The following is a 19,630-nucleotide window of genomic DNA, read 5'->3' as shown; positions in this document are numbered from 1 at the left end:
TGAAGGCTTGGTTCCTGAAAAACTAGACTTCTCCCACTTCCATTTGTAAGAACAAAACATTGCTATTATCTAACCTCCAGGAAATCTTCCACTAAAACAATATTGTATTGTTTCTGTCACTGGGCCTTAGAACAAAACCTTAACCCTTGAAAGGCCTCCATTGATAATGTCATGTCCTTCCTGTCTTATCTTGTTTCCACCGGTGTCAAGGTGGACACTTGCAAACATTACTTATCAGCTATTGGTGCTTACCTGAATAGAGAACACTAGTCTTTTTCTCTTTCCAAAGAGGCCATTAAAAATCACTTTGATGGCCTTTTACGTTTACATCCCCCTATTCGTGAACCTCCACTTCAGTGGGATCTCAACGTGGTCTTAGCCCTAATGCAAAAACCATTTGAGCCCATGGCTTCATGCGATTTAGAATTCCTAACTTGGAAATCAGCCTTCTTAATGGCCACTCCTTCGGCTAGAAGAATTGGGGAGCTCCAAGCTCTTTCTTCTAAGGAACCCGTGTCTCTGGGGCATCTAACAACGTGGCTGAACTCCTTTAGAATCTGCAAGGAACTGGCCAATCCTGCTGCAGTCACTGCCTCTTCTGTCCCTTCCCAGACCCTCTGCACGGCTCTGGCTTCTCACTTCATCTCTAAAACTCAGGATATCCTTTCCCCTCTTCCTCTCCCCCTCCCCCTCTACTCCCTGCTCTTCCTCTGGCCCTTTTTTAGCCACCTCTCCTCCCTCCTTCTCTGCCTTCCCCTTTTCTCCCCAGATGAGGTTTCTAGACAAGTCCGATCTATGAAAGTCTCATCAAAACAGGTTCATCCCGGTTTCTCCAAAAACATCAAGGACCACATTGACTCCCTGGCTCCTGCTCTGTCCGACTTCTGCAACCACTCCTTCGCCACGGGAGTCTTCCCATCCCACCTGAAGCACTCCCTTGTGCACCCTCTTCTCAAGAAACCCTCTTCTTACCCGTCCTGCCCCGCTAACTATCGTCCAATCTCCATCACTCCCTTCCTGGGAAAACTCCTGGAAAAGCTGGCCATCTCCCAGCTTAATCTTCACACTGAATCTGTCGGTTGTCTTCATGACCATCAATCTGGCTTTCAGAGATGCCAGAAGCACGAAAACTACTCTCCTGAACATCCGTGAAGACCTGCTCTCAAACCTTGACTCCAACACCTCCTGTGTCCTCATCTTACATGATCTCTCTTCTGCCTTTGACAGAGTCAACCATGCCATCCTGCTCAAACATCTCCGTCATAACCTGGGTATCACCGGTCAGGCCTTGGCGTGGCTGACTTCTTTCCTCTCTGATCGACTCTCCTAGGTCCAACTTGGGTCCTTCCTCTCCTCTATTTTTACCTGTGGTGTCCCGCAGGGGTCTAACCTCTCTCCCTGGCTGTTCAACCAATACCTGGTACTTCTTGCCCACTGCATTGCTGCTCTCTGCCCTAACTTTCAGTGCTATGCGGATGACACTCAGCTCATTTTCAGGCTAGCTTCGGCCACCTCGTCTCGGTCTCTCATCTCTGGCTGTCTGTCTGCTATCCAGGAGTGGTTTGCCGCCAATGATCTCTGCCTTAATGCCAGTAAGACTGGGATTCTCCTCATTGTCACACCTGCTCCCTCCTTTCCTGTCACTCTCTGGCCGGCCGCTCTTGGTCCTCTTCCTGCTCCCACCTGTGAGGCTAAAAACCTTGTGGTCATCTTCGACGCCATACTCTCCTTCTCTCCTCACATCTCTGTCTCTAAGAAGTCAAACTACCAGCTGCACCTCCTCAGAGGTATTCTTCCTTTCCTCTCTCCCCCCCCCACCCACCCCGAGAATCTCACTGTCTCCAAAGCTCTGGTTCTCTCTAGGCTGGACTACTGCAACAGCCTCTTTCTAAATCTACCTGCTTCTACTCTCCGCCCTCATTCAGAACAGGACTGTGAGACTTGTCATTGGCCTCAAGCCCAGGGATCGCATCTTTCCAGGACGGAAATCTCTTCACTGGCTCCCAGTGGCTGCGAGGATTAAGTTCAAAACCCTCTGTATTGTCCACAAGGCCTTCTGGGGCCTGCGGCATCCATACCTTCAACTCTCTCTTCCTAAATATCTTCCTTCTCAAGCTCTTCACTCATGTAGTGGTAGATCTCTTTCCTCGGCTGGGGCTTCCCTCTGGAACAGCCTCCCTGCCTCCCTGAAGCTTGAGGAGAACCATCTCCGGTACCGAAAGCACCTCAAAACCACCTTTCCTCTTTGCTTCTTCTTTCTCTCCTCCTCTCCTCTGCTGAATTCCTGGCTGAAATGTACCTATTTGGTTACCTGGCCACCCTCTGATCTCAGGCCCAGGTCCCCTCTCCTGCCAGTTAAACACACTGCCTCCCTGTCAACCCTCACACTTGGGGACTGTTTTCTGTATCCTTTCAGTCCCCCACCAGCACTTGACACATGATGTCTGCACTTACCCTTGCACTTGCCACTAGCTGGCCCGACTTCTCATATTGTTTAATTTTTTCCCCCTTGTACTGCACTGTCCCCACCCCCCTCCCACTCAACACTTTTCCTCTTCCCCCTTCCCCTGCACTTGCGAGATCTGAATGACACTTGGCCTAGTAGGATTGTTGTCTGTCTTCCCTCTGTTCTACCTACCTTGCCGCATCGCACCTTGAAACACTTGTGTATAGGGGCGTTACGAATGCCTTATCAGATCATCATATCATATATTCTGTTCCCTAAAGGTTCCCTCCTTTCTGCCTAAGGTGATTTCCGATTTTCACTTAAACCAGTGAATAGGTCTTCCTGCTTTTTTTCCTAGACCGCATGCATCTGCGGCGGAAGATAAATTGCATAATCTAGATGTAGTAAGAACTTTAAAATTCTACCTTGAAAGGACCAAACCGTTTAGAAAAGCAGATCAGCTCTTTGTTACCTACGGTGGTCCTTCTCCTGGCAATAAAGCAGATGGGTTGCCTCCTGTATCTCCAAGGCTTACAACTTGAAAGGGCTCACGATTCCGCAGAGACTTTGGGCTCATTCTACTAGAGCCAAGGCAGCATCTGTAGTCTTTACCAGGCACGTTCCCATTGTAGACCTCTGTAAAGCAGCTACCTGGGCTACCCCGCTTGCCTTTTGCAAGCTCTGTGCTATGGGACACATCGTCCGGAAATGATGCAGAATTCGGCCAAGAGGTTCTCTGCAATTTGTTTACCTGAATCCTGTACATGCTGTCTCCTTCACCCTTGCTTATGCAAAGGCTTTTTAGTATGGTCCCAACCAGTTTGGAAGGAGGGAGAGCCAGGATGACGAAGAAATGAAAAATTACCTTTATGGTGATTCAGGTTCTCTTAGTCCACACCCACCCAGCGATCCCCTGCAGTACGCATGTACTTAAATTCTACCTCTTTGGCGGAACCACAGGAACTGGGTGTGGACCGTTGGTGACGTGAGGGTAAGGTGGGTGCCCGGCGCACAGAGGGACGCATGCGTGACATAGGCCCTTCCCCTTCTAAAACTCTTAAAGTGACAGCTATCTTTTTCAGCCAGCTTTTCCAGCCCGCCTGCGTATGCAGGCGTTCCCAACCAGTTGTGAAGGAGGGAGAGCCTGGACTAAGATAACCTGAATAACCCTGATGATAATGTTTCATATTTAATCCATAGTCCACTTTACATTGGGTTCTCACACTGCATCCAGCCACTGCCAGCCTCGTTATAACAGATGAATTTTGCTTACTAGATGACTGCATCCAGGTGCTCAGATCGGATGTAGAAACGGAATCTGTTCCCCTTAATCAGACGTTTACATTTGCTTTGGATGCCACTAAAATGTCTACACCATCTCACAGCTTGTGTGACTCTGAGATTCTAGCTGCAGGAATTAGCATGGTACGACTAGATATCGTGGAAGACTCTCCTGGTAAGCCCACCACTGATAGTGACAACTGTGCTGAAGTTTTTGCAATATCCACCATGGTGCCCTCCATCGATCCTGTGGAAGGTCCTTTGAACAACACAGTGTCTTCTGACCAAAGCACGGACGGCTGCACAAGTTCTCTCTCTGATTCCAGCCTGGTGGATAGCAGCTTGGTTGATAGCAGTACATACTCCCCTCGGGGCTGCTTCTATTATCTATCTTCAGAGGACACTGTTTCTAGCTCTATTTTTGACAGCTGCTCCAAGTCTGGTCCAGACTCCTATCCAAGCATTATCTCCATCAGCTCCTCAGAGAGTGACCAGGAAGAAGAGTCCAGAAATGTTAATCAAGGTATGAAATTAGTAATGTCAAATGTGATGTGCACCTGATATTCACGGATTATCTGAGAATTGGCTAAACTGCACAAATATGGGTGTGTTGATAACCACTGCACTTTTTTTGAGGGATGGTTTGTCCCCACACAGCAAAGGGTACCGTAAAGAGATTCTGCTGAATGGGATAAAAAGTGTACAGTGGTTCATAATTTTGGTGCTAGGTGACATTAATGCATCACTGCTTCTCTTATATGTCTTGGTATGGTGGAGGTCTTCACTCAACAAATGTCTCTTCATGCATTGTTAAATCAAGACATTTATTGATCGGAGAACAAGCCTTGGAGTTGGGTCAACTTTCTCTATCACAATCTATACAATAGCATGCACTGTATTAAGTGTGTCTCTACTGCTGATATGACCAGAGGGTCCCTCCGCTTTGGTTTCTTCAACTCCTTTGAACAGTATGAGTTGAAACACTTGGAATCTGATTTTGATTGTTTGTGATAGTCATCTTTGGCTCCCTTTTCATGTGCATTTCTCTTCACTAGAAGCCACAGGAAAACAGTTGTCCAACTTTTGAATCCAGTGATAGCATTGTCATCGACATCGGCACATGTCACTGGCGGATTCCATGCCCAGCTGACAAAACAAACATTGATTTTGTTCTATTGCAGATGTTCATTGACTTCTTTTGAACTTTTCACTCATCTTTTGGTTTTCGTGACAACACCTTTATCTACTCCTATGTCCTGTCCTCTTTACTCCATTCGTGTGGATATTCCGTCCATTGGGATGTGTGATGAATCCTACGGATACCTCACTGAAACAATGCCTAAGGTCTTCTCCTAGGTGGCCAGGGAAAGGCAGACGATGCCTTATCCTGACATTGGGGGTGGTGTACTGCGGGAGAATCTTGGGAGGAGACCAGGCCCAGGCTGGTGCAGAGATCCCGTGGCATGAGACATGGTATTTGTCCTTTAAAAGAGAGGACCTTTTAAAATTGCCAGAATAGGTAATGGCCTATTGTCCTTATGATGTATCTGAACCATGTATGAGATCTGTGGTTCTGAATGCTAATGCCTTCCAACCGGAAACAGACCTTTAACAGAGCGACTGTGTAAGGTACCTCAAGATAAAAATCCTCCCTACTCCCAAAGGTATAATGGAAACTAATTTAGAAATGGTGACTTAAATAAACTGTCTTCCTCTGTAGCAACAAATTCTAATGGTTCATCCTTAAATAATTCAAAGGGAAATAAATCTACCCTTAGAACTAAGAAGTTACCGAAAATAACATATTTAGTTGTTGGGAACTACAAGTCCCATAATCCCATATGTACTGGGATGAGGATGAGGGCTGAGGTAGTAGTCGGGCAATCAAGCCCAATAGCCAACACCTGAAGGAACCTGAGAGACATAAAAGGCACCCCCTCAGGTGCAGGCAATGAGAAGGAGCTGGAAGTGTGACTGGAGTGCATTCTGTAGTAGCAGAGGCAGAAAGAAGAAGAAACGGTGTTGGCAATCCAGACAGAAGTGGGAGAACCAAAGAAACACCGGAACGTTGATGCCGCAGATTTCACGTGCTTGTTCTTTGAGGGTCCTGTGCCCCCAAACACTGAGTTGCAAGAACAAGAGAGACTACAGTGAGATCATCAGCTAGAAAAGGCTTGGGGCCAGAGTCAATGGGTCAAAAGTCTTTTGCTCAAGATCACACAGTTCAGGGTATTTTGCGGTAAAGTTTGTGCCACAGATTCCGGACGAGGTTGGTTGGTAGAAAAGTTAGTTCAAAAAGAGAAGGACACGCCCTCAGGTTGGAGAATGATTTCAAACACTTTCACCATGGCTGAACGAAACAGACAACCGGATTTGCACAGTACCTTAAAACTGAGAGGAAGCTGTAGCTGAGGCGCATGTTCCTGGTAGTTCCTGCAGGCTTACGGTTCCTGAAGCGACTGTCGGACTGACAAGAAGTAGGAAGACTGGAGGGTCCTGCACTACCCAGGGAAGAAACTAGCAGCAGAGCAAATCAACAAATAAAAGGTGCGCTCCTTAAAACCCAATTAGGGTTGTTACCACTGCCACCAGCCAAGTCGTGATGTAAAGGGAGCGAAACAGTGCTCCAAGAGAAATGGACAAAAAGGGATAGGAATTAACCCTTTCCAGTAGTCCATGTAAAATGGGTTGTACTGGGTCTGTGGTTTAAAGAGACTACATAAAGTTAATGGCAACTTTACATGTTTCTGGGAGACAGTAGTCAGTCCCAGAAAAATTGAGTCAGTGGGAAGTCTAAAAGACAACCCTGTGTCACTGCACTGAAGGTGCTGTGTAACACACATAAAAATGATGCTCATGGAGTAGGCGAGGTTCCAGAGCCCAAGATCACACGAATGGTAAAAACACACACAGCAAAACACATGTAAGAGTGGGAAAAAGGCTCACACTCTTACCAGATGAAAAAAATTAATCCTAGAAATCCAGCAAAGCTGCTGAGGGACTCATTAGGTAAGGGAAATTAGCCATTTATAAGAATTCTCCATAACAGGCGGTTCCAGAGCAAAGATCCTGTACGAGCTGGTCAGTTCACTAGGCGAAAGTGAAAAGGCTTGCTTACAGGTTAAGCAGGAGGTGCCGAGAATAGTTGGTCCCACTATTCCAATGTGTCGAAGCACTCTTGCAGACCTTCTAGGTTCGATCAGAAACTGGGGGTCCGACGGGACAACAGCGTGCTCAGGGTGCCAAACCTTCCAGTGGGTCACCAGCGTTTCCACAGATCTGCTTCTTCTGTTCAGGATTTTTGGCTCCTTTACTAAGTTCGGTGTGAACTCAGAAGATTGACCTAGAATGGGTGTAAAATGCCTTATCTTATCCAAAATCTCCTTCGCGCCAAAATAAAGAGAAACCAATAGGAGATCTGCTCACATACAGCCATCCCAGACATGGACCAATCACGGACCACAGTGATCCCTGTCATCCCAGCACACCAGACATCCCGTCACCCAGGATGTATATTGGAACTAGACCGCTCCAGCCCACATCCTGGGCGCGCACACACACACAGGGCATGCAGAAGCCTGCAAAAGCTTTGGTTTGCGCAGTGATCTGCATGACCAAATAAGGAATTTCGCGGGTCTGCTCGACCTGTGGAAGACAAAGGGACAAGATAACCGAAGGACAGAACAAAGGACCTTGTGGCATGGCCATTTTAGGCACTGGCTACTGTCCTGGGCCAAACCTGGTAAACGCACTAAGGACCAGAGAAAAGAGTTGAAAACACAAAAGTAACAGCTGCCACCAGCTCTGGCCAAGGCACACTTTTACATTCACCAAAAATCCTTCGATGGTGTGTAGGGCCTTAAAAATGAAAGTGACCCCAGCTCACTGTACTGTAAGGTACTTTCTGCACTGATAAAATGTTACTGAGAAATAGCAACAAAGTGAAAGATGAAGGGGAAACAAAGTCTCTCAATGCTGACAGTCTTAAGGGCATGTCAGTTTTCCCATAACAAAATGAGCAAAATCCCAGGGGAGTACAACAGGAGGCTGGGCTCCACGGGCAGAAGTCAGGCTAGGATGGTCGGACAACGGCAAAAAGTTGGGGGGTTCATAGCTGGAGAGAATATTACCCATAAATGGAAATCTTTCCTACCAGACAAGGGAGCCAGTCTCCCTTACCTCCCACCTGCAGTCTCATTCCTCAGTGGTGGCTGTGGCCTCCTTGTATTCTAAACCATCATTTTTTGTCGTCTTCCTCCACGGGAGCCACCTCCAGTTGTCTCCAAGGAGGACAAAGTCCTCGAGTCTTTGGAAAAGCGCTGTTATTCCATCTCAGAATTGCATCATGAAGTCTTCGTTCCCCCACATTGACACAGCCAGCCGAGGGCTGTACCTTGGTGTTGAGATAAGTTTTCATCTGACGTGCAGGAACAGATGCTGGATCTTCCCTTTTTTTAAAAAAAAGTTTTATTAAATATTTAAACAAACAATACAACCAAACTTGCAGTGTATAGCATAACATATCCATTATACATTCTTCAGTCGCGCTCACTGCTTCCCTTTTCCCGCCCCCCTATTATGAGCCTACTTCTACTAATGTTCTGTTCTGCATCTTGTGATGGGGGGTTTCTGTCCGTGAGGTCCATTGAGTCGGGCACAGACCCAAATAGTTCTGCTATCAGCAGTTTCCAGGCCATGAGAGTCTCTGTTTCCTCCTCCATCCCAGCATTGCTGGCTTCTTGCCATACCATAGTTTCCGCCTCCACCCATTTCTGCAAATCATTCCACCATATCTCTAATCGATGTTTGTGGCATGTTTTCCACCCCATAGCAATTAATCTCTTCGCAAGCGCATATGCCAGATCCTTCAGTTTGCTCACGTGCTTGAGTTTCCTCGGCCTATGGAACCCCCCCAGCAGACAGGCCCACACATTATCCACCACAATCTTAATACCGTTTCCTGCTAATTTATGTGCGACCTCACCCCAGAAGCGCCCAATGACTGGGCAGGACCAGAACATATGCACCATGCCAGCATTCTCCTCATCACATCTAGGGCATGCCTGCCGTCCTGCATTTTTAAACTTGGCTATCCTCTTGGGTGTCAGGTATGCCCTATGTGTAATATACAATTGCACCTGCTTAAGTCTTGCGTTCATTGACACCTTTTTATGATACCCTTGGACTTGTTCCCACATCCCATCCTACATCGGGGTACCCACTTCCTCCTCCCAGTCTAGTCTCAATTGTACCACCTTGTTTCCTACTTTGGACATCATCATCTCGTATATCCTAGATATCTCGTGCCCCCCCCCCCCTCTGCTATGTCGTATATTACATCTACGGTACCGTCTGGTTCTTCCTCAAGCACCAATTCTAACCACGTTCTCTTGATCTTTCGCACCAATCTATGGTACGTGATATACTGGCCAGTGTGTAGCCCAGTTTCCGACCCTAGTTCCCCAAAATCTGTTATAGTGTCCTCCTGCCAGATATCTCCCATTGTCGCTACGCCAGCCGATTCCCAGTGATTCCTGATTATCATCCTCAGCTGCTCTTCCCCGCCCGCCATTGCTACTAGCAGTACCTGAGGGGAGAACGGGCATGGGTTCCCCATCAGTTGACATGCCCTATGCTGGATCGCCCTTCGAGGGTGTGGACCTTTTTCATTCGTCAACCGATGATGAGTTGACAAATCAAGAAAACCTCCACTCAAACCGCCAGTCCTTTGCCATCCTGACAAAACCAGATCAGAAATCCTTCCCTCGGTCCAAGGGCAGCGCTGAGTTCAAGCCCAACGCTTTTTGCGGCTTCAAGGGATTCCGGGACCACGGTACACAGAGGCCTGACAGATCACCCAGCGATAACAGGAGTAAGCAGCAGAGGATGTTGCACAGGGTTTTCGGCACCTCCCTCCCCCTCTGCCCCACCTCTGACACCAAGAAGCAGTGACGTCAAGGTCGGGGAACACAGCTCGCTTGTGGGGGACTGTTTGGCTCTGTTCTAGGACACCTGGAAGCGTCTTCAACAACCCGTGGATCCTATCCGTAGTCTCCACAGGCTTCAGTCGTCTTCTTCCTTTGCCCCTACCATTCTCTCCTCCTCTTCGTCAGATCGGGTCCCCAGCTCTTTTACGTGAGGTCCTTTCAGTCTTGGAGATGCAGGCGATAGAACCGGTTCCTCTTGTAGACAGTAGCTCCGGGTACTAATCCAGGATTTTTCCGGTACCCAAGAATAACCAAAGAATAACCAGGCTGGCCTGAGGATTGCTCTGGACCTGCCATTTCTAAATCTGTCTTTACCGCTGGAATGCTTCAAGATGATAATCCTGGGGGTGTGACCAGCAGCGCCACCGATGTGGCAGCTCTGCCAACGGCCTCCACATGAAGCCTATCTAAATGTGCTAAATGAAAGGATCTAGTGCAGCGCCAAAGCGCCTTCGTGCTTCCAGAGGGATCGGAGACTGAGGGGAACATAAAACCCGGAATCCACCCAGGCAAAGCGGCAGAAGAAAAGGCAAGCGGGATGCAGCGTCCCTCCAAGATGGTGGGGATTGAAGGTGAAGCATCCTCTTCGGATACTCCTGCCCGCAATAATCGATTTCACCCAGGCGCCCAACCACCCTCGTGGGCTCAAGTGCCATAACCCACTCAGCCGGAGGACCGGGTCCCCCCAGACCTGCTTGACTCACCTGATGTCAGCGGGAACACCCAGAGGTGCAACTCACAGGGAACCCAGCGGGCTGCAGGGGACTAGCCTATTTGTTCGTAGCACAGTGCGGGTAGCATTAGCCCCTACACTCAACCTACGTCGGCATCCATGAATGAAGGGCTGGGCCCCCGAGGCTTCGTTCCAACTGACGGCCTCATCTTGACGCCTGCTCTCATGGCGACACTGCGGGAGGTTAGCTCCAGCGTACAGCCCCACCTCAGCAGCCGGACACCGGAGTCAATCTCCCGCTCCTCGCTCACTTGACTCTCCACCATGGGTCCTCAGTGACACACTGGGTACCCCTCATAACCACAACACCGGCAAGCCGGAGCAGAAGCTCAGGCCCAGACCCTCACCCCCCAGGTACTTGGAGCGGAAAGGGGTAAAGAAAGGAAGCACACCCCAATCTGGAGGACTCCCAGAGGGCAGATCGGGGGCCAGTGCCCCCACCCCATAGTATGGCCAGCTTTTCGCGGAGGGCGGCCCCATCTCTCACCAAGTGGAAGGCAGAACTGAAGCAGCCATCCCCTGGAATCCAGCTCTTAGCCCACTTGTTTTGAGGCTCACAGAGAACTGGAGGCATATATGGGCCTGACACATGGCTGAGCAACTATCGCGCAGGTGAGAACCCAGACCGCAGCAGAGCGGTAGAGGGAGTGGAGGGACCACTGGTAACGCATCCCCACTCACCTGAATCTCCCTGGCGGGAAACCCTCTGGTAATGAAGACAAGCACTGCATTCTCCGGGGCACTCCCAACTCGTGTTGTTCACATGTCTAAGCATTTAAAAGCTCGGAAAAGTGGGGACATTACCACCATGCTGTTCCCGGCTGAGAAGGGGAAGGAACAGGAAACTGGGAAATCCCCATCTCAAGTATCGGCAGGTACCTCAGGACAACTCGCCACCAAAGATGACATCCAGGCATTCATGCTTCATATCAAGGTGGAAATTCGCAGCTGCATGACCGAGTTAACGACCAAAATTGAACATACAGATCAAAAAAGTTAGACTTGGGGACCTGGAGTATCAATCCCGGGAGCAAGCGGCCTCGCTACTGGAAGTCGATCAAAAGATCTGCACCTTGAAAAATCAAAATGAGATCTGGAGTCTAAGCAGGAGGATCTGGAAAATAGGACTCAGAGAAATAACCTCCAGATTAGAGGAATCCTGTCATCAGTCCAAGACCTTGACCTGTCCGAATACATTGGGGAGTTGTTCCACTCCCTTCTCCCACATCTGGAGAAATTACAGCTACAGCTTGACTGAACCCACAGATTGCGCCGCCAAAGAGGCCTGACTTGGAAACTCCACCGGATGTCATTACCAGGGTCAATTTTTACACCACGAAGCAGAAGATCCTCTCGGTGGGTCACTCTCAAGATGAATTGACATTCCAGGGCTCCCCGCTACAGATTTTTCAAGACCTAGCGACAGCCACGATGTAGAACAGAGATCTTGTCAACCCCTGACACTTTCTCCGGGACCAGAAGATCAGGTACCGCTGGCTATTCCCCACATCTGTGCAATTTTCAGATATAGGAGTCGCCCGATTAATTGCATGCCTGGAAGATGCAGAAGAAATACTTCAATCTTCTCCAGCAGATGAGAGGGGGGCTGATTCTCCCCGGGATGCTCTCACAGACTTGGAAGACCCCCTCCCCCCACCGAAGGCGAGACGGCAAGTATGGTCTAAGGTCCAGAGGGGTCGAAACCTGCAAACTCCTAAAAAGGAGGTCCCGAAGCTGGCCGGAATCCAGCACTGAGGCACCCCGAAAAGAATGCATGTAAGTGAACCATAAAGAACAAGTGCATGATGGCAAGATGGGCTTCATTCGGCCTAAGCTTATCCCCAAGGCGGAAAACGTCTAGGATCCTTTGGGGTGTTAGTCAGACAGTTCTTAACTATTGAACAGTTTGGACTCCATGGTTGGGACTCGGTCCACACAGTTTAAGTTGATGTTGGCCTATAAAGTTAAAATCTCGATTGTAGCTCCACCGTAACTAATTGCAACCTGGGAATTGCAGCCACAACTTATTTTACCCGGATAAAGGGACTACTCTATGGTCAGCTATACTCCCTGATATCCGTGTATGCGCCAAATGTGGGCCAGGAGCTCTTCTTAGAGGACCTGGAGGCGTCTCTTCTCCCCTTTGTGGAAGGCCTAACTGTTATTGGAGGGATTTGAACGTGGTCCCCGAACCCAATGAGGACAGAACTTCAACTCTGTCCCCTAAAGACTTCAGGTTACCACTGAGTAACCTACACCTCTTTAGAGTGATGTGAGTGGTTGACACCTGGAGGGTTCTGCATCCAGGAGAGGGATTTTACGTTTTTTTCTCACATCCACTGCTCCTCATTCCGAGTTGACTTGATCCTAGCTTCCCCTCTACTGCTGTCCTTTACAAATGAAGTGATCATCGCCCCAAAGGTACTCTCGGACCATGCTCCGGTATGCTTACAAAGCAGGGTCTAGTATCCATCCCCAGAGCCCAGACCACAGTATTTGTCTATATGACCCAATCTTGAATGACATGGGCTTACGAGATGAGGTAGCTAAAGCTATTAAAAACAATTTTCAGGAGAACCCTACAGAACTTCCTTCCCCAGCAATCACCTGGGATGCCATGAAAGCTGTTATTAGGGGAATACTGATCTCACACACAGCAGCCTACCACAGACGAAAGAAACAGATGAGGGAGCGCTTGGAACAAGAAATCTCAGATTGAAAGCAAATACAAACAGGGCTGGTCACCCTAAGTCCACGCTGCCCTTCGTATTTCTCAGAATAAACTGGAGGCCCTCTACGCTGAAGATATGGCACGTTCCCTATCAGCAGTGAAACAGGACTATTATGCAAAAGACAACAAGGCCAACCGCCTCCTAGCCAGAAAGCTGACACAGCTGAAAAAGCGGAACTTTATCGTAAGCCTCAGAGACCAACATGGAGTCACCCACTATGGGGAACAAGACAAACTGCGCCTGGCACAAGAACATTCTTAGAAACTGTTCAACCCGGGAAGGTCGACCACAACGCAGAATGAATACATTGCAGCGGCAGCCTTAGCGCACCTAACCAAAGAGGACATAGAGGCAATGGAAGCCCCAATCCGGCACGAGGAAGTGGAGAATGTTACTAAGGCCCAGAGCGCCGGGTCCAGATGGATTATCCCCCAAATTCAAAAAGATTTATGGTGTCCAGCTGGCACTCCACCCCCCTCACCCCTCCAACGGCTCTTTAACCTGTTTGGTGTAGTGGGTGTTAGGCAGAATTATATGCAGTACCCTTTGGGAACAGTACACACAATTAAGACTACAAGCGACAGTACAATTTCACCTTTGGTACAAGCCTGTACTACACAGTTATAGTGGTAGCAGTAGCGGAGCAGCCAGACTTATCTAAAGAGTAAGTGAGCAGTACAAATAGTTACACAAAGGACAGCATTCACTATGATTCAGGCAAACACTGACTCAAGGTTTCTAAGTAAAAGAATATATATTTATTTACTCAACAGTTGTATAACATTTCACTATTCTAAGCAAGATCAAAATCACAATCATAAATACACCACACCACTTCCCTTAAATGCCAGACAAGTTAAGCTCACAAAATGAAGTGGGAGCAAAATGGCCCTCCAGCAATTTAAAAGGGAGGGAAAGACAAAGTTATTAGGAATTAGGCAACACCAACAGGTAAGTACTCTGTGCAATTGAACAAGAGAGACTACAGTGAGGAGATCAGCTAGAAAAGGCTTAGGGCCAAAGTCAATGCGTCAAAAGTATTTTGCTCAAGATCACACAGGTCAGGGTAGTTCGTGGTAAAGTTTGTGGCACAGATTCCGGACGAGGTTGGTTGGTAGAAAAGTTAGTTCAAAGAGAAGAGAAGGACAATCCCTCGGATTGGAGAAAGATTACAAACACTTTCACCGTGGCTGACCGAAGCGGACAACCGAATTTGCACAGTACCTTAAAACGGAAAGGGGGCTTTATCTGAGGCAGACGGTCCAGGTAGTTCCTGCAGGCTCACGGTTCCTGAAGCGACTGTCGGACTGATCAGAAGTAGGAAGACTGGAGGGTCCTGGACTACACAGGGAAGAAACCAGCAGCAGTGCCAAACAACAAATAAAAGATGCGCTCCTTAAAACCCAAGCAGGGTCCGACCTTCCTGGCTATCTGGCCCACTGTAGCTCTGTACAGCAAATCCGACCAGAGGAGGGGTCCTGGCTAGTGGTTTGGGCGAACTGGTTGGTCCCACCAGCTCAAGGGAAGAAGTTTCCTGGAGGATCTTTTCTGTTGTCGGATTTGGAGATTCGGACCTGCAGCAGGGCTTCACTGGGCAGTTCAGTCGTTGTAGGGGTCCTCTACTTCCAGTTCCTCGTTGGTTTTTTCGTTCCAGTGGCGACTCTGCTCTTCCAGTCCCAGAGACCCTGCTTTTTATGCAGTTTTCCCCCATTCATACAGCCTGGCTATAAATCACACAGCAGGGTGGCTGGCCTGGCAAGGCCAGTCCCCTTAGCCGATCAGACAAGAGTGCGACTTGGGTTACCAAGGGAACCCATGGCAGGGGTCCAAAGATCCCTCCCTCACATCCTGCCTACCTAGACTATCAGACGCCTTAAAGAGGGCTTCTGTGCAGAAGCCCGCGAAAAGACAGCGAACAAAGGAGTCATACCCGGGTTAGCGCACAGAAAAAAAACACGAGAAAGACTTTAACAAAAAGAAATGGCGACTAAACCCAGCCGGAACCAAAATGAAATGTATTTGGTCAAGCGGATTTATGTTCGAGGCTAATATAATAGCCTAAACATGACCACGTTTGTATAAGATAATAGCGGTAGAAAAGTTAGGGTAGATACCACTGCCACCAGCCAAGTCTTAATGTTAAGGGAGCGAAACAAGGCTCCAAGAGGCACAGACAAAAAGGGATACGAGTTAACCCTTTCCAATACTCCATGTAAGATGGGGTGTACTGGGTCTGTGGTTTAAAGTGACTATAAAGTTAATGGCAACTTTACCTATTTCTGGGGGACAGTAGTCAGCCCCAGAAAAATGGAGTCAGTGGGAAGTCTCAAAGACAACCCTTTGTCACTGCACTGAAGGTGCTGTGTAACACACACCAAAAGTGGTGCACATGGAGTAGGTGAGGCTCCAGTGCCCAAGATCACACAGAGTAGAAATACACATAGCAAAACACATGCAAGAGTAGGAAAAAAGGCTCACACTCTTACCTGGTGAAAAAGATAAATCCTAGAAATCCAGCAAAGCTGCTGGGGGACTCTTTAGGTAAGGGAAATGAACCATTTGAAAATTATCCCTAACAGTGGGTATGGTGACTCATCTATGCAGACCTCAGCCACGATCTAGACCCTCAAGCCAGGTTAAAAACCCTAAAGTGTGCGCCTCCTACAGGCCGACATCGCTTTTGAATATTGACGCCAACATCTATTTAAAGGTACTGGCAAACCACCTAGCTCCCCTTCGCCCTTCCTTAATCGACGCCGACCAAACAGGGTTTATCACGGGGAGAAAGACCGGGGAAAATATTAGAAAGGCACTGAACCTTATTGAATCTACCAAACGGGAAAATTGCCCTATTGGCGTTAAACGCTACCAAGGCCTTTGACAAGGTAGACGGGTCCTTTCTACGCCTGACACTTGAAGCGTTTGAATTTGGACCCCAATTTAGGAATATGATCAAAGCTAATTACTTCTCCCCAAGCACCATATTACAGGTTAATCGGATGCGTTCAGCTTCAATCCCCCTAACATGTGGCACGCGACAGGGCTGCCCCCTCTCCCCTCTTTTGTTCACCCTGGTTATGGAACCACTAGCTCAACATATTTGGCATAACAGCTTGCTCGGGGGGTACAGACCCAAGACTCCTCACACAAGGTTTCACTCTATGCTGATGGCATGCTTCTCACCATCTCCGATGTCCAACCATCCCTCAAAGCGGCCCTTCATGAATTCAGGGCCTTTGGTAGCGTGGCAGGCTTTGAGATAAATGATGGGAAGTCAGTAGGAATGGGGGTGGGGTTGACCTCACAAGAATTTCTGCCCTCCAACCCATATGCCCGATTCATTGGGACTCTAGCTCGATTGAATACTTAGGGGTCCGGCTCACGGCCTCGCCGGCGGATCTCTATGCGGCCAACTCCCCCCCCCCCCCCTCTTTTCAAGCAGTTCGAGAAAGACTTAGATGGGCAAAACAAGAAATATCATTAATGGGCCGAATCACAGCTGTAAAAATGAACCTACTCCCTCGCTTACTGTACTGTTGCGCCCCCCCACCCAGTGGTTATCCCTTAAACTGCACCAGACCAACTTCAACAGAAACTTCTGGGATTCATTTGGCGGGGAAAAAGGCTAGAATTTTGAAGAAGGTTATGATGGGAGGCGCTCGCCTGTGGTGTTTGGGGGTCCCAAATCTACAAAAATTCTAGTGAGGCAGCTCAACTCGCACATCTAATGACATGGACATCTGAAGCGCCACCACCGAAAAGGATGGAGATTGAGCAATCACAATGATCGCTCCGTCTCCGCTTCTTACCATTCATTCCGCACACGCTACATAAGCAATGGCCACTTCTCCTTACCTCAACTAAGGTCACTCTGAAGGTCTGGGACGAAGCTCTAAAGGGGAAGAAAATACCAAGAGGCATAGGTCCACTGTCCCCGATTTTTGGCAACCCTTCCTTCACACCGGGTATGCCCCCAAGGCATTTGGAAATTGGAAACGGGAGGGACTACAAACTCTTGGCCAGTTATATGCCTGCACGTTTGAGGCATGCAAGAGAGAATTCCACCTATCGGAGACGGACAGGTTCCCCTACCTCCAGTTGAGGCACTGGATTACACAACCCGAGACACAACACAAAGCCACACGCACTTTAAGCCCGCTTGAACTGACGATCTGGGAGGACTTGGGCAAAGGAGGCACATCGAATATACATAAAACTTTTGAGGGAGGACCTGTTAACCCCTGCAGACTGGACTTTATGCCCCGATGGGAAGCAGACCTAGGCTGTCAGTTGTAAGACACAGAATGGATGGACATCTGGGCCAGAACCCATTCATTGTCCATATACGTAACGAACAATGAATGCGCCCTGAAATAGCTATTTCGATGGTACTACCCCCCGACCCGGATTCACCATTTCCAGGCATCCATTCCCCCACCTGTTGGCCAAACTGCGGGGAACAAGGGACATATTTCCATATGTGGTGGAGTTGCCCCCAAGTCCAGTAATTCTGGGAATCTATTGCAGGGGCGATAGAAGACATAACGGGTTGCAAACTCCTGCTCTGCCTCTGAACTATGTTGCTAGGGTCTCCAGTGGAGGGTGTCTATCCCATGTATGGGGTGCACGCTTAAACTATCAACACAGCTGCTATTGGCGGCGCTCATCACCATTGCCTGACACTGGAAGGCTGCGCAGGGCCGGAACGTGATTCTATGGTGGGGGAAGATTTGGGATGTGATGATGTTGGAGAAAGTGACTACGGCAAGGGATGGGTAAGCTTCACCAATTTCACACAATTTGATCACTGCTTCTGGACTACGACTGCAAATACCCAGCTCTAACTTATGGCACAGCTGTATTTGGGTCAGGGTGGGAAGGGATGAGAAATGCAGAGGGAAAAGGCTCTGGCGGGAGAGCACCATGTGAAAAGGGGGGGACAGACAGGGATCTCAACTATCACAATGTTATGCTTTTGTTCTATGGTGCATTGGGGACTGGATGTGTTCCCTGGACCTCAAGGATGCCTACCTGCATGCTCCTATCTACCAGCCGCATCGGAAGTTTCTGCGTTTCACGATTATGTTGTACCAGTATCAGTACAGGGTGCTGCCCTTCGGTCCGAACATGATCCCTTGCGTCTTCACAAAGTTGATGAACGCAGTGGCTGGCCTTCTCTGCTAGGAGGGCCATCATCTGTGCCCTTATTTGGACGACTGGCTGGTAAGGGTGGGGTCAAACGAAGGGGTGGTGCACTCCTGCCAGAGACTGGTGGGTATCTTTCATCAACTGGGGTTTTCCCTCAACCGGAGGAAGTCACAGTTGTGCCCATCTCGGGAGTTGGTCTTCCTAGGGGTGTGTTGGAACACTACCGTTCAGCGGGTGTTTACTATGCCTGAGAGGCTTCTGTCACTCTGCAAGGCAGTGGGGTACTTTCTGGCCAAAATGACCACTTCAGCATGGTGGTTCCAGCACATTCTGGACCTGATGGCCACCTGAATGTTCACTGTATAGCACACCCGCATCAAGATGTGGTGCCTTCAGCACCACCTAGCTGCCAATTGGGATCAGGAGACTGGGTCTCAGTTGGACAGGATCCCTATAGCACTGATCCTTCTGCCCGATCTTCACTGGTGGCTGATGGATGGCAATGTTTCAGAGGGAACACCCTTCACCCAGCTGGAGCCTACCCTGGTGGTGACGACAGACTCCTCTCTTTTGGGTTGGGGGTGCTTCTCTGGATGGCTATGCGATTTATGGAGCATGGTCCAGGACGGAGGCCCTCCTACATATCAACCTGCTCGAGCTCAGGGCAGTGGACCTGACCTTCACGGCATTTTTGCCCCTCATCGGGGACAAGTCCGTTCTGGTTAGGATGGATAATTCTACAATGTTTTACCTGAACAAGCAGGGTGGTACCTGATCCCCCTCCTCTGCATGGAGATGGTTTAGATCTGGGAATGGGCTTTGACAGAGTGAATTTCGATTTCAGCAGTAGAACTGCCGGGGTACAGCAATGCAGAAGCAGACCAGCTGAGTGACTTGGGGCTCAACACCTACTAGTGAAAGTTGCACGACGACTCCTTGTGGACCCTGTTCGAGCGCTAGGGGTTCGCAGACCTGGATTTGTTTGCCTCTCCCCTGAATGCCAACTGCCCCCAGTTTGCCTCCTGGCAAGGTCGGGGGGTCACTGGGAGATGCCTTCCAGATTTGTTGGCACGGCCGCAGGTGTTATGCATTCTTGCCCACCCCTCTGCTCCAATGGACCCTCCGCAAGTTCCAGTCCTCCGTGGGCCATCCTGGTTGCCCCCCACTGGCCTTCGAGACCCTGGTTTTTGGATCTGCTGCAGTTGTGCTACAGGGGACCCGTCCATCTTCCAATCCCCAGCAGGGGTTTCCTGGCAGAGCAGGAATGCAGTGGAACATCCGGATCCGACCAGACTGGCACTGG

At 49.1% G+C, this 19,630-nt stretch overlaps 1 protein-coding gene across 6 annotated transcripts in view; it reads left to right on the top strand.

Annotated features, from left to right (window-relative positions):
• Nucleotides 1-19,630, top strand: part of TDRKH (tudor and KH domain containing) — a 2,163,439-nt gene that overhangs the window by 1,964,809 nt on the left and 179,000 nt on the right. For 4 of the 6 annotated variants that reach the window (XM_069650762.1, XM_069650739.1, XM_069650754.1 and 1 more), the window contains one exon: nt 3,723-4,250. The exons of the other annotated variants lie outside the window; for them this stretch is intronic. In XM_069650762.1, coding sequence (XP_069506863.1) covers nt 3,723-4,250 — 528 coding nt within the window. The remainder of the gene's footprint in view (nt 1-3,722; nt 4,251-19,630) is intronic. 6 annotated transcript variants of the gene reach the window in all.

Source organism: Ambystoma mexicanum, chromosome 1p, assembly GCF_040938575.1.
Source record: "Ambystoma mexicanum isolate Mex_15411 chromosome 1p, UKY_AmexF1_1, whole genome shotgun sequence".
NCBI lineage: Eukaryota > Metazoa > Chordata > Amphibia > Caudata > Ambystomatidae > Ambystoma > Ambystoma mexicanum.
The sequence above is the reverse complement of the archived record's forward strand: the minus strand, read 5'-3'. Positions and strand labels throughout refer to the sequence as shown.